Source organism: Microchirus variegatus, assembly GCF_963457635.1.
Source record: "Microchirus variegatus genome assembly, chromosome: 20".
Classification (NCBI taxonomy): domain Eukaryota; kingdom Metazoa; phylum Chordata; class Actinopteri; order Pleuronectiformes; family Soleidae; genus Microchirus; species Microchirus variegatus.
In genome coordinates, this window is record NC_139821.1 from 20,853,372 (window position 1) to 20,866,137 (window position 12,766).

Here is a 12,766-nt window from a genome sequence, read left to right on the forward strand (position 1 = left end):
AAAATGAGACAAAAAAGTCATACTATAGCATGTCGTCCAAGATTGGACAAAAAAGTCATTCTATAGCATGTCGTCCAAAATGAGACAAAAAAGTCATACTATAGCATGTCGTCCAAAATGAGACAAAAAAGTCATACTTTAGTATGTCGTCCAAAATGAGACAAAAAAGTCATACTATAGCATGTCGTCCAAAATGAGACAAAAAAGTCATACTATAGCATGTCGTCCAAAATGAGACAAAAAAGTCATACTATAGCATGTCGTCCAAGACTGGACAAAAAAGTCATTCTATAGCATGTCGTCCAAAATTTGACAAAAAAGTCATACTATAGCATGTCGTCCAAAATGAGACAAAAAAGTCATACTATAGCATGTCGTCCAAAATGAGACAAAAAAGTCATACTTTAGTATGTCGTCCAAAATGAGACAAAAAAGTCATACTATAGCATGTCGTCCAAAATGAGAAAAAAAAGTCATACTATAGCATGTCGTCCAAGATTTGACAAAAAAGTAGGGCTGTCAAAATTAACGCGTAAAAGCAGGATGATTAATTTGTGGAATTTAACACGTTAATTTTCTTTAACGCACTTTCTCACTTTCATTGAGCTACGGGTAGACGTGCAGTTTCTGAACAGGCAACAGCTAACCTCACGTTATCCTGTGTGAAGTTATCGTTCTGCAAGTTGTAAACGAAGCTGAAGGAAAATGAAGAGGAGTTATCAATCAGGAAGTTAGAAGAGGAAGAAAAAAGAAAGAAAGAAAGAAAGAAAGACACAGTTGTAAGTGGAGCTACTGGTGTAGATAATGATATAATCATAACATTAACAGTCACTGTCTAACTAACAGCAGCTAACATTAGCATCAGAATGCTAGCTGACGCTAACGCTAACTAGTAGAAGCAGTGCTTCAAGGGTGCTGATGAGGAATTTCCTGCTGTGGGTTTAGTTAGAAAACTATTTAACTTCTATACTTTATATTTTGTTCATAATGTGAGTTATGTACAGTGCAATGTATATATATTTTTTAAAGCGGAACTAGACCGGAAGTTCCTATTATCGCTGTTTTTTTAGGTGTGTTTCTGCGTCATTACCTTGTTTATGAAGCCTGACGGTTCGAAACAAACAGTTCAGCCATTGCTGAGAAAGTTGTGTTTTATTGTAATCTCGGGGCTCAACGAGATCACTGAAAATCCCGTTAACGTTACGTAAGCAGCGGTTCTCCTGAACAACCGATCGTCCTGCTCCGGGCGGTAGTCCGGGCACATCCGGTTGCGTACATTGAACCGCAGAAGAAGAATAACGTCCGTTGTGGAGGTGTTTCACGAGCAACAGTGTCTTCTGACTCTGGGTCTGACTCTGGTTTAAAGTCATAAAGGGACTGCGGCGGAGAGTCGTGAAGAAGCTATTTTTAAACACTGTTAAAACAATGTTTTGATAATGAGTAGCAGTGCATCCACCGCTCCAGAGAGGGAGCTGCGCTTCTGAGAGCTGACGTGATAGATTACGTCACTTCCAGATACCTGGCCAATCACAACACAGGTGGGAAGGCTCTACGCTGGCTGGCCAATCACAACACACTCTGTCTTCTCGGTGAGATTTATGGCTAAAAATAGCACGACTGACAAGCGCTTCGAAAAGGACAGATTTCAATCGGCTCGTTTACATCAACTAGGAGGATTTTGACCATAAAAACAACTTAATATATGTAAGTAGACCTCCATAACTCACATATATGTGCAACAGGACCACTCTATGTGACCTTTAACGTTATTTACAGTATTTTATTTTTTCTATATATTTATATTGTCTTATAATGTGGTTTCTTAACAATGTAATGTTTATTTTTTACTACTTTCTTTAAACCGGGAACCCTCCATTTACAAGCCCCCCCTTCTGCGTGACCATGGTCTGCCCCAATATGTTTCTGTATGTTTGACCTCCCAATATACAGAAATGAGAAATTAATAGTTAACAATTTACAGTAAGGGTCCCTTCATTAATGTTAGTTAGTACATCATGAAGCATTGATTAACTGTCAGCCCCTGGTGGGCTGGGGCTGGTGGGTGGGCGGTCCCCCCCGTAAACTCTCTCAAAAAGGCTTCAAATACATTTCTTGGTTTTTCAAATGTCCGTCAGAGTGACAGATATTAGTTGATGCTGAAAGATATTTATATGCACACTTGACTCCTCACAGAGGAGGTTTAAAAGCACAGATAACATCAGACGTCAGTGCTGTGAATTTCACTTCTTTTTATTAAAACATCACATTTCAAACATAGAAAACAGCTGTTCAGAACGAGTCACACGTTCGAAAACCAAGAGCAGTTTTACAAACGTATCAAAGGGCATCAGAAGAATTCCCTCTTCCACACCGGCAGCTCCTGGAAATACACCGCGTCTGGATTTTCATCGGCTAGAAGAGGAAAAGGAAAACATGAACGTTATTCACTTATGGAACGGAATATCGCAAACGACGTGAAGTACGTCACCAGGAACTCCCGGGGGTTCTTGACTGAAGATGCTCTGTTCTTTATGTCTTTGTGTACGTACACAGCAGCAGGACAGTGCTGTGTGAGTGTGAGGGGGCGTGGCTACAGTAGAGCTTCTTTTAGCCATTATATTTAACAATATCTTTTATGCAATATCTTATCCAAACAACGTCAAACTACACACACACACCGACGTTCCTGGAATTTATAGATATATAAAAACCTAAATTCTCTAAGTGTGTGAGGGACATCTATACATATCTATAAAAGTCAAACAGGAGACACTGGACAATGTTGTGCACAAGGGATTTTAATGATTAATACGTAAGATTATAAACAAATGTCTGTCTTATTATTTAGCGATACACTGGGTGTGTAAAGCATGAAGACCTCATGCGGACAGAGAATAAATAATCCATGTATTTCTCTCTCACCTCCGTCTCTGGTCTGCTGCAGGAAGTTGAGCAGGATGTTGACCGCCTGGTCCACACTCAGCTTCTCCGTGTTCTGACTGCGCGTCTCTGACGACACGAGTTAGGAAACAAACATGAGTGAGTTTCAAAAACACTGTTTTCAATGTTCACTGTGGAATAAAAGAGGTCAACGTGATCGTACCCAAGTGTAACGTGTCGTAGACGTCTCCTTCCTTTCGGTCCTCTGAGATGAACCTGCGTCCTTCTGTAAAAAAACACACATGAGAGATTCTTTATGTTCCTGTAGTTACAGTTTAAAAAATAATAATAATAATAATAACCTTCTAGTGAAAGAAATACAGAGAAGTTTAGAGGAAATGAAAATGAAAACGTCCACTTTGTTGATATAACCATGAGCTCATGAGTAATATTCAGACTGGTTTCACAGATTTATTTTTCTGCAAAGTAAGGGTAAAATAAAATGACATAAAAAAAAATGTTTAATTACTTAAAGGTGCATTATGTAATAAATGATAAACCCCCCCTAATATGTCACAGAGACTCAGGAATAATGTTCATATAACAAACTGAACTCACCAACAACAACAGTACAGACAAAATATTTGCATTAAAAAAAATATTTTGCAGACTGCAAATCATGTTTTGGCGTCATGTGGCGCCACCTACCGCCGTCTACTAATCATTGCAGTCAGTAGAGTCTCAGCTGCCGAGCAACCACGGGTTGAACAGTTACGTCAGAAAACGAAAACCTAAAAGACCTCGGTATTTTGAATTTGAATGTAGTAACTGTTTTTGGCCACATTCTTACATATGCCACCTTTAAAAAATTTATTTTAAGTAAGGTTATATTTAACAGTTAACAGTTGGGTCTTCTTTTTTAAACAATTATTGAAAACATTATTATTATTATATACTTAAAGGCGCCATATGTAAGAATGTGGCCAAAAACAGTTACCACATTCAAATTCAAAATACCAAGGTCTTTTAGGTTTCGTTTTCTGACCTAACTGGTTCAACCCGTGGTTGCTCGGAAGCTGAGACTCTACATGACGCCAAAACATTATTTCAAAACATAAACATGATTTGCAGTCTGCAAAATCTATTTTTAATGCAAATATTTTGTCTGTACTGTTGTTGTTGGTGAGTTCAGTTTGTTATATGAACATTATTCCTGAGTCTCTGTGACATATTAGGAGGATTTTATCATTTATTACATAATGCACCTTTAATACTATAATATCCTGATCAGTCCATATAACACATGCATACAGTGAGAAAATGCGTACGTGTGCCCTTGAGGTACAGCATCGCCTGAGGCGTCCAGTTTCTTCTTTGGAAAGAGCCCTTTAATCAAAGGAGAAGAGCATTTCTCACTTAAATACATGACCAACACAAAGAAGAAGAAGAAGAAGAAAGTGTGTTTACCTTTGGAGCGCTCCACGACTGCGAGACAAAGGTTGACAGAAGTAAAAGAGTGAGGAGGTAAGTTAACGTGATGGTCCTCACACCCTGAGACGGAAGAAGACAAATCATCACTGTGTTCAGTGCAAAAACTCACGCAGTTTACACTATGGCTCTAAAATCAGGAGGTTGAACAAAAAATAACAACAACAATCACACGACGACAGTCATTGTCAGATATGTGCAAACTTAAAAATGTCTTTTCTTAACTTAATATTATTCATTCATTCATTCAGGGCAAAAACAATGAGGTTGAAAAACGATCTGTGCAAAAGGAAACGATGACAAGTTAAAGAATAAAAACTTACTTTCATTGTGCCACAGGTCCTGGGAGTCTGCTGTGTGTGTGTGTGTGTGTGCAGCATAGAGCTTCAGTCTAACTGCAGGTGATGCTCCCTCTCTCTCTCTCTGCATTTATATCCTCAGCAGTGTGTGTGTGTGTGTGTGTGTGTGTGTGTGTGTGTGTGTGTGTGTGTGTGTGTGTGTGTGTGTGTGTGTGTGTGTGTGTGTGTGTGTGTGTGTGTGTGTGTGTGTGTGTGTGTGTGTGTGTGTGTGTGTGTGTGCATCTATAGGTCACATGAGATGAGGCGGGGGGGGGGTTCAGTGAATGAGTGGATCAATAGTGAGAGTGAATGAATCCATACGACAGTGAGTGCGGAAGGGAAACGGTAAATATGTCTGAAATAAAACAGCTGAAACAAACGTGTTTTTATGACTTAGTGAGGACACATCAGTGTTATTATGACCTGACCCTAAACCAGTGCTTCTCAGTTATTATCTGTAACGCCCCCTTAGGATGAAGAAAACATTGTGTACACCTCTGCGTGACACTGTATGATTATTCACATTAAAGAAAACAAAATACACATCAAAGTACAAAGAATAACTTCATTTACATTCCGTTTTTTAAGTCTGAAAAGATCAATTTGTGGATGTGGATGTGCAATTACACTTTATTCTGAGTGTCTTATATCTCTTTTTTTTATTTCAACACAACCTAAGGAAATCTACGGAGCCCCGGAAGTGACATGAGAAGAGAAAACAAATGACTAAGAAAACCAAAAACAAAATGATGAAAAAAATTTGAAATCTCGAGTTTCCAAAAAATGATGAAAAAAAATCCTCAATTTTTATAAATAATTTTTTGAGATTCAATTCTGATAAACAATAAGGAAAAAGAAAAAAATATATATATATATATATATATCTATCGTTTTTGAAACTCGAGATTTCAAGTTGTTTTGGTTTTTTTTGTGATTTTTTTGAGATTCAATTCTGAGGAAAAAAAAGAAATTGTATATATATATATTTTACATATATATATATATATATATTTCAAACTCGAGATTTCAAGTTTTTTTTAGATTCAATTCTGAAAAAAAAAATTATTTAGATTTGTTTGTTTTTTTTAAACTCAAGATTTCACGTTGTTTTGTTTTTTGTCTTTTTTTTTTTTGAAACTCGACATCTTGACTTTGAAACTCGAGATTTCAAGGTTTTTTTGAGATTCAATTCTGAAAAAAAAAAAATTATTTAGATTTGTTTTTTTTTTAAACTCAAGATTTCACGTTGTTTTGTTTTTTGTCTTTTCTTTGAGATTCAATTCTGAAAAAAATATATATCTTTTTCTATATATTGTATTTTTTTTATTTTTTTTTTTGAAACTCGACATGTTGACTTTGAAACTCGAGATTTCAAGTTTTTTTTTCTCTTCGGGGGCTGCGTTGAAATCTGATGAAATTATTATTATTTTTATTTTTTTCACAAACAATATAATCACACCTGAGCAAATTCACTCAGATTTACACAGATCTGTGCTGTGACCACAAAAGCCTTTACAAGTAGTGAGGACAAGCCAAAATGTCCTCACAAAAATAGTGTTTTTAAATGTATGTTTTTTGGACCTCACAAATATATAAATACAAGTACACACACCCTCTGTCAGGAATATTGACATGTTTGGACTCTGCTCACTGGAGCAGAACACCAATACATGAGCGCTGGATTAGGAGTAACTCATCCACTAATTCATGGAATAAGTCACAACTGGTGATGTCAGCTACAGGGAAGGACTCACACGAGCAGAAATACTGCAGAAATACTACATAAATGCTGCAGAAATACTGTAGAGGACCTTCCTGAGAGCCTCCCTCCCTGTTCCCAATCCCAATTCCCAAGAATCAGAGACATCTAATGGAGAGACTCCTCGTCAGGGAATAACAGTGATCTTTGCGTGAAGTTCTCCAGAAAGAAGTGTGCGTAAGTAGACGAAAAACAAAGATTTTGCAGTGTAATACACTATAAATATATATATATATATATGATACAGTGCTTACAGCATGTGTTATTGTTTTCCTGCTTAAATATTGACAGTCGGTGGTTTGTGTGACTTTTCTGTAGATATATAAGAGTTTACAGTTTATGTTTTGGTCTATTATCCCTTTTTTTTTTTTTTATTAAAAGTGACGTATAAAAGAGGTCTTTTTATTTCATTTATGTGTGTAACCTGTGTCTTTCGCTGGCTCTATGAGAATAATATCTGCAACGACATTGAAATACAGGATATTTTGTCGTTGATTTGACGAATGATTTGCAACGAAGCATTTAACACGAGTGACTGTATCACTGCATGATATCCTTATAGTATTTGACACTTTTCACCATTTCAGATAAATTCAGCATGCATCTGTATTCTGTAGCTTTGTTCACTTATTTATTCAACTTTGTCCTGCGTTTTGTTTCTATATATGGACCATTGTGATTAAAGTGGCACACACAAAGGTCAATGCATGGATAGCAAAACTGTAGTATAACGAGGTTAATAATGAAAAGGAGCTGCTGCAAACCTTTTCTTTAAGATGCAGAATAGGCCGAGGAGCAAAATCACCCAGTTTCCCAGAGAATGACTGGAAATAGCTTCTAAAGAAGACGTCCTGTCCAAAGACAATGGAATAGTAAAGTCTTAAATTATCTTCCATCTATGAAAACATGTCCCACCTACTACCTTTACCTCTGTGATCAGTGCATTGCTGGACTTTGAGGACCGAGCATCATCATAGTGTATGATATTTGGGGGTTTTTGGGGTAACATTGAACACATACTGATACCATCACACAGCACCTAATAATACAGGAATGTCAGGACTCCCTTGAAAAACAGGTGTTTATTCTCAATGGGAATTCCTGGTAAAGTAAAGGTTTAAAAAAAGAAAAAATCAGCCATTAATCATTTAAAAAATAATTTATATACCATATTAGCCAACAGAAATGACATGTAACAAAGGGAAAGTATTGCAATAGCCACAGTTGGTATTCAACACACACAAAGACAAAAAACAAAGGGCTCTATATCTAACACCAAACATAAACTAACGCAAAAGCACGACTGTTTTTGCTCGTTTCAAACAGATAGAGCGGTCACTTTCATGCCCAGTGTCTTTTTTTTTTTTTTTCAAATTCAGATTTTGGCACATTCAGGAGAGCAGAAAAACATTGTGCTTTGACCTACAAAAACATCTGCTCTGAAGAGGAAGAAGTTATTTTAAAAAGGTACAATATGCACAACTGAAGGCATTTTTCCACTTTCACAAAGAAGAATTATCTTCCGCGTCTCCTTTGGGACTCTTTGACACACACATAAACTTAAACAACTGTTTTCATGGTCACGTTTCAATTTAGTTTGTTTTGGTGTGACATGCTGGCACTCGGTTCATGAGACCAAAGGTCTCTCCAAAGTTAAAGATTTGCACTCACATTCTGCCAGGACACGTGTGCCCACAGTGTGCCCATTCATGCTAAAATGAAAGTCTGTGTTAGTCATGTTGACACACCTGTTGTGTGTGTACCTGATCCCACATTCTGTTCCACCCCAACATGCTCGCATACGTCTAGTTAATGCTGTCACAACTGTTGGGCCTGCGTGTGGACATACGTGTAGGGTCCACACAGACATGAGTTCATTTAAGAGCCTCAACAATCAGCTTTAGGTTCAAACTAGTAAAGGCAGATTTGGACTGGACCAAAATGAGCCATGCTCTTTAGTCCTGTAGATGGTTTAAAGTGCCCACAGTTGAAGACGAAAACAAATTGAACATAAAAGCTGTCGTCAAAATAAAGTCAAAGCACAGGAAACAGAACAACGGTGAAAGTTGTCGGTCCTATTCTCACCCTCGTGAGTGTGGGTGGTGTAGTTTTGTCTGTTTTTTCCACAGAGTGAAAAAGTCAAGAAGACGGTCGATGAGCCTTTGACGGAGTCTTCCATCCTCAGTTGTGAAGAGATCGATAGCATTTGAAGTATTTATTATAGTGACCTTAGTAACTCCATTCTTTAGTAACAGACTGGTGGTCTGACTGCTGCTGATGAACCTCTGACTGGACGCGCTGACCAGTGAAATGACAGAGAAGAGAAAGCAGTCTTTGCCTGCTGGTGGAGGGAGGGAAGAATCTGAACATATATAACTGTAGCTGCTGTAAATCAGCACAATGAGAGAGTGTGTGTGTGTGTGTGGTGGGGGGGGGGCTTTAAAAACCTGCTGAACTCAAACAGCCTTCTGTGGCTATGAAAAAAAGTCACTGTTATACCATGGTGTTGCTCTCGCCCGCTTTGTCCACATACTGAAAGGAAAGGAAAGACAGAGCCGTTAAGTGGTTGTTTTCCAGCCTTTGATAATCACTGAGCACAATGTGACACAGAGCGTTCAACGACATGCAAAGTGTGACTGCTTTCAGAATGAAGCTGCAGGCCGGACCGCACTGTTCGGCCAGTGTTAGCACTGACTCCAACATTTCTGATGGAAAGCATGCGTGACTTAAAGAGACACACCACAGGGCAAACAGAGGTTCATCCCCTACATTTGGTTATGTTGTTATCATCAAGAAATGTAATGACTTGGTGTCAATGGAGGAAAACAAGTAACAAGGAAAATGTGTGGCATCTTTGAGTCTGAAAAGATCTCGTATGCAGACGTGAACAAGAAGACAGTATTCATGCAATGGCTTCTGCAAGAGTAAACTAATAAAATCTAGCCTGTAACCATTTTGTAGTATTGAATCATTAACTTGGTCACCACGGCGACCTCTCTCTGTTTTGTACAGTTTAGAAGGAGCTGATTTAGGGAAAAAAAAGATATTGCAATGTGATTTAAAGTCACACTGTGTAATAGATTTGAAATGTAATGGAGCATGCCTACAAAATGTACTATGAAAATATGAATGACCATTCCTGAAGTATAAACCTAGGGTGAGACATGCTGCAATAACATATTATCAATAATTGTACACCTCTAGTAAATTTTGATGTCTTAAATCAACAGAATCAAAACTCTCTCATATTCATTTTCCATTTCCAAACTCAATATAATCTGTGGTGTGTGCCTTTAAAATCAAATCAATGAATTATGACTTTAAAAAACAACAACAATACAATGATTTAGCTCACTAAACAGACACTTTAGCATAAAGCACGTTCAATGTGTTAGCAAGCAAGGGGAAATCGGCAGTGACTGACCACGACTGCTGATTGTCCTCACAGCCTTACGAAGGCTTTAATAAAATAAAAAAAAAAAAACACACACAAATACACTCAGACAGAGACACATTTACCTCAAAGCTAAGTCTGTCACACAGCAGCATGGCAGGAGCATGTTCATTAACCGCTAAACTAACAACACATCACCCATCAAGTGCTTCTGAATAACAAGTGACATTTCACACATTTCTACATGTTTTCATGTCGTCACGACACAAACATGTGTTCACTGGTTTCACCGGTTCAGCCCCTGTCTGTGTGGTCTACCCTGCAGAGAAGCTCTGATGTGCAGCTCGTGCAGAGTTAAATCAGTTGTAGCGTTTGAACGCGACGATTAATGAACGGCAAAAGGAGCCATGCTGCGTGATAGCATAGCCCGGAGCTGTAGCTTTAGGCGATACTCACTGCACTGATGAACGGCAGGTTTAAGATCGAGCCCAGGACGGGTATTCTTCTGATGAAGCCTATGACGACTGGGAAGAAACCCCTGGATGTGAATGAGTGAATGAGAAAGAGAGAGAGAGAAGAGGAGTGCAGAGTTTAAAACAGAGTCAGTTAACATTTAAAGCTTCTGACAGCTGATCTCGTCTCTCAGGGCCTGTTTAGACCTGGTATTAACATCCGTTCTCAATGATTTGTTGTCGCAAATGTTCATGTGAGCTTTAACAACACCTGGAAATGACGATGTTCTCAAATATCTTCTTTTGTCCACAAACCAAAATAATATAATAATATTCACTTTCACTTCCCAGAAGCTTAAAAACCAGAAAACCTAAATAAAACACTCAAAGCGACTAATGGATGGCGATTCATTTAGTAATTGTTGTCAGCCCTACCGCTATCTCACCTGAACAACAGAAAAAAGCCATAAACCTCCAGGACGACTCCGATAATAGGCCAGCCGATCAGCACCACAAACACGCCTCCCAGGAAGAAACCGGTGGCCTTCATCTTGTGCTTCTGGAAGAAGAAGCGAAAGGTTCTCTCCAGCCCGATGACAAACGCGAGTCCAGCAACAAACAGGATCTATAACATGAACAAGGTTGGCAGAACATTAGAGAGAGTGAAGTCAAATTGTTAACCTTTGCAGCTGCAAGAAGTCCGATAGTTGATCGATGTTTTCCACCTGTACAGCTTCCAGATTCACTTGTTTGTACTAATATCAACATAAGATAGGGGATGACATTTCAATTTAATGTAACTTCTTAATTACAGTCGTGTAAATAGATGATGTTCCTACCCAGACACAACAAATGCACAAGATTTCTGATTATTTTAGCTCCTTAAATGTGAATCTAATGTTTATTTGCTCCACATTCCAAATAAATCATTAAAGCTGGTTTGACAAACACTGATGGACGGTTTTTATTATTTTTTTAAGCATTATCTGACATTTTATGGACCAAATGATTGATGGAGAAAATAATCAACAGATGAATCGATAATGAAAATATTTTTTAGTTGCAGCTCTTTTATATTATTCCATGTATTAATGTTTTGTTGTGTTTCATTTTGTGCACATTCCTCAGGTCCACTCCGATCACATACACTGGTCCAGTAGAACAGGATTTCTCATTTCTCCCCAACCATGGTCTTATACAACATTGCACAGATTACTTGTGTTCACTCACATTTCCAATAGCCAGCAGAGCTTTGTCAAAAAACAGGATCATCCCGAAGAAGAGGAAAAACACGCCGAAGCCTGTTAATCCCATTCCAATCTCTGCAAGATTCACATTCACACACACACACACACACACACACACACACACACACACACACACACACACACACACACACAGTAATGTTAGTCTGTCACTGTCACTGTCATGTCATGATAAAGCTGGGTTCCCTTAGTTAAAATGGGCCTGATCAGCATATAGTACAGCCCTAATATTACCTTTACTTGTCATAAATATGACCTGGTCAACAGGTCATATTTAGTCTTCATATGTATATAAAGTACATATTAAAAACATTCTTCTGATAAGATAAAAACATTTGGGCCAAAACAGGTAAAAAGTCTTACTGCTGCTACTTATATAAAAGCTAACCAGTGGTTAGCATGTAGGAATAAGTTGTAGTAGTTAAGTGTTTACTATTTGGACCACAATGAATAGCAAAAATGATGAACAGGAAAGCTAACTTTCCTAGCATGACAGGCTAATGGCCAGCTAGCCAACAGCTGCTGTTCAAGTGAAGCCGGTTGGCGCTAGCAGCCACAGAGGTGGCCAAACAACAGGGCTCTTACTTTGGGAGTCCGTTAGCGAGATCATCTTGTCGCCGGGTAAACGGGTGAAGACAGAGCAGCAGAGAAAGTGCTCCGACAGTAAACTCGATGCTCCACCAGAACAGTTTGGGTGACAGCTGCCTGCCACTGCAGCAACAGCCACGTCTTCCGGAAACACACCTTCTCGCGAGGTCCTCTTCCGGAACGGGGCTTTGATGCGTTCACGGAACCAACGCCGTTTTTTGTTTTAGTTCACTTTTCTGTTTTTTAAACGACTGCAACGCGTGTATACAGGAACATTTCATAAACAATATTTTTGAGTGAAGAATGCAAGAGTTTTTAGGGGAAAGATTAAATTTCAAGCCACTCGATGTGTTGGTAAATAATTGAAATATTAATTATGGGTTCGCATAGCTGCACAATGCATATTGAACACCACAATGTAAAAAAAAGTATATATTTATATATATAAATACATCCCACACAGTAATACACACTACAAACACATTTAATTGACGCTTATAAAGGTAACAGGACTCCAAGTGTTATGCACTTGTTATAATAGCATATTATGCTCTTGAACGCATCATTAGAACAATTTAATAACATATGTCCTGAGTTTAGAC

At 38.3% G+C, this 12,766-nt stretch overlaps 2 protein-coding genes across 2 annotated transcripts; both read right to left on the reverse strand.

The window, feature by feature from the left end:
- Window positions 1–2,347: 2,347 nt before the first annotated feature.
- Window positions 2,348–4,697, reverse strand: spx (spexin hormone; the record flags this gene model as incomplete). Its single annotated transcript, XM_083907113.1, has 6 exons — window positions 2,348–2,412; window positions 2,923–3,009; window positions 3,104–3,166; window positions 4,209–4,266; window positions 4,348–4,431; window positions 4,692–4,697. 6 exons carry the CDS (start codon window positions 4,695–4,697, stop codon window positions 2,348–2,350), a joined length of 363 nt encoding a protein of 120 aa, XP_083763239.1.
- Window positions 4,698–7,633: 2,936 nt separating this feature from the next.
- On the reverse strand, window positions 7,634–12,285 carry golt1ba (golgi transport 1Ba). Its single transcript, XM_083906895.1, has 5 exons — window positions 12,162–12,285; window positions 11,542–11,633; window positions 10,758–10,936; window positions 10,316–10,397; window positions 7,634–8,997 (listed from the first exon to the last, which is right to left on the reverse strand). Exons 1-5 carry the CDS (start codon window positions 12,184–12,186, stop codon window positions 8,959–8,961), a joined length of 417 nt encoding a protein of 138 aa, XP_083763021.1. The 5' UTR covers window positions 12,187–12,285; the 3' UTR covers window positions 7,634–8,958.
- Between the last annotated feature and the right edge of the window lie 481 nt (window positions 12,286–12,766).

Bases quoted from the DNA above. Each gene is read 5' to 3' on its own strand.
- golt1ba (XM_083906895.1), bottom strand. From the start codon at position 12,186: ATGATCTCGCTAACGGACTCCCAAA. The intron at 11,634-12,161 runs GTAAGAGCCCTG...TGAATCTTGCAG, and splicing joins CTCGCTAACGGACTCCCAAA to AGATTGGAATGGGATTAACA. The intron at 10,398-10,757 runs GTGAGATAGCGG...ATTCACATCCAG, and splicing joins GGCTTTTTTCTGTTGTTCAG to GGGTTTCTTCCCAGTCGTCA.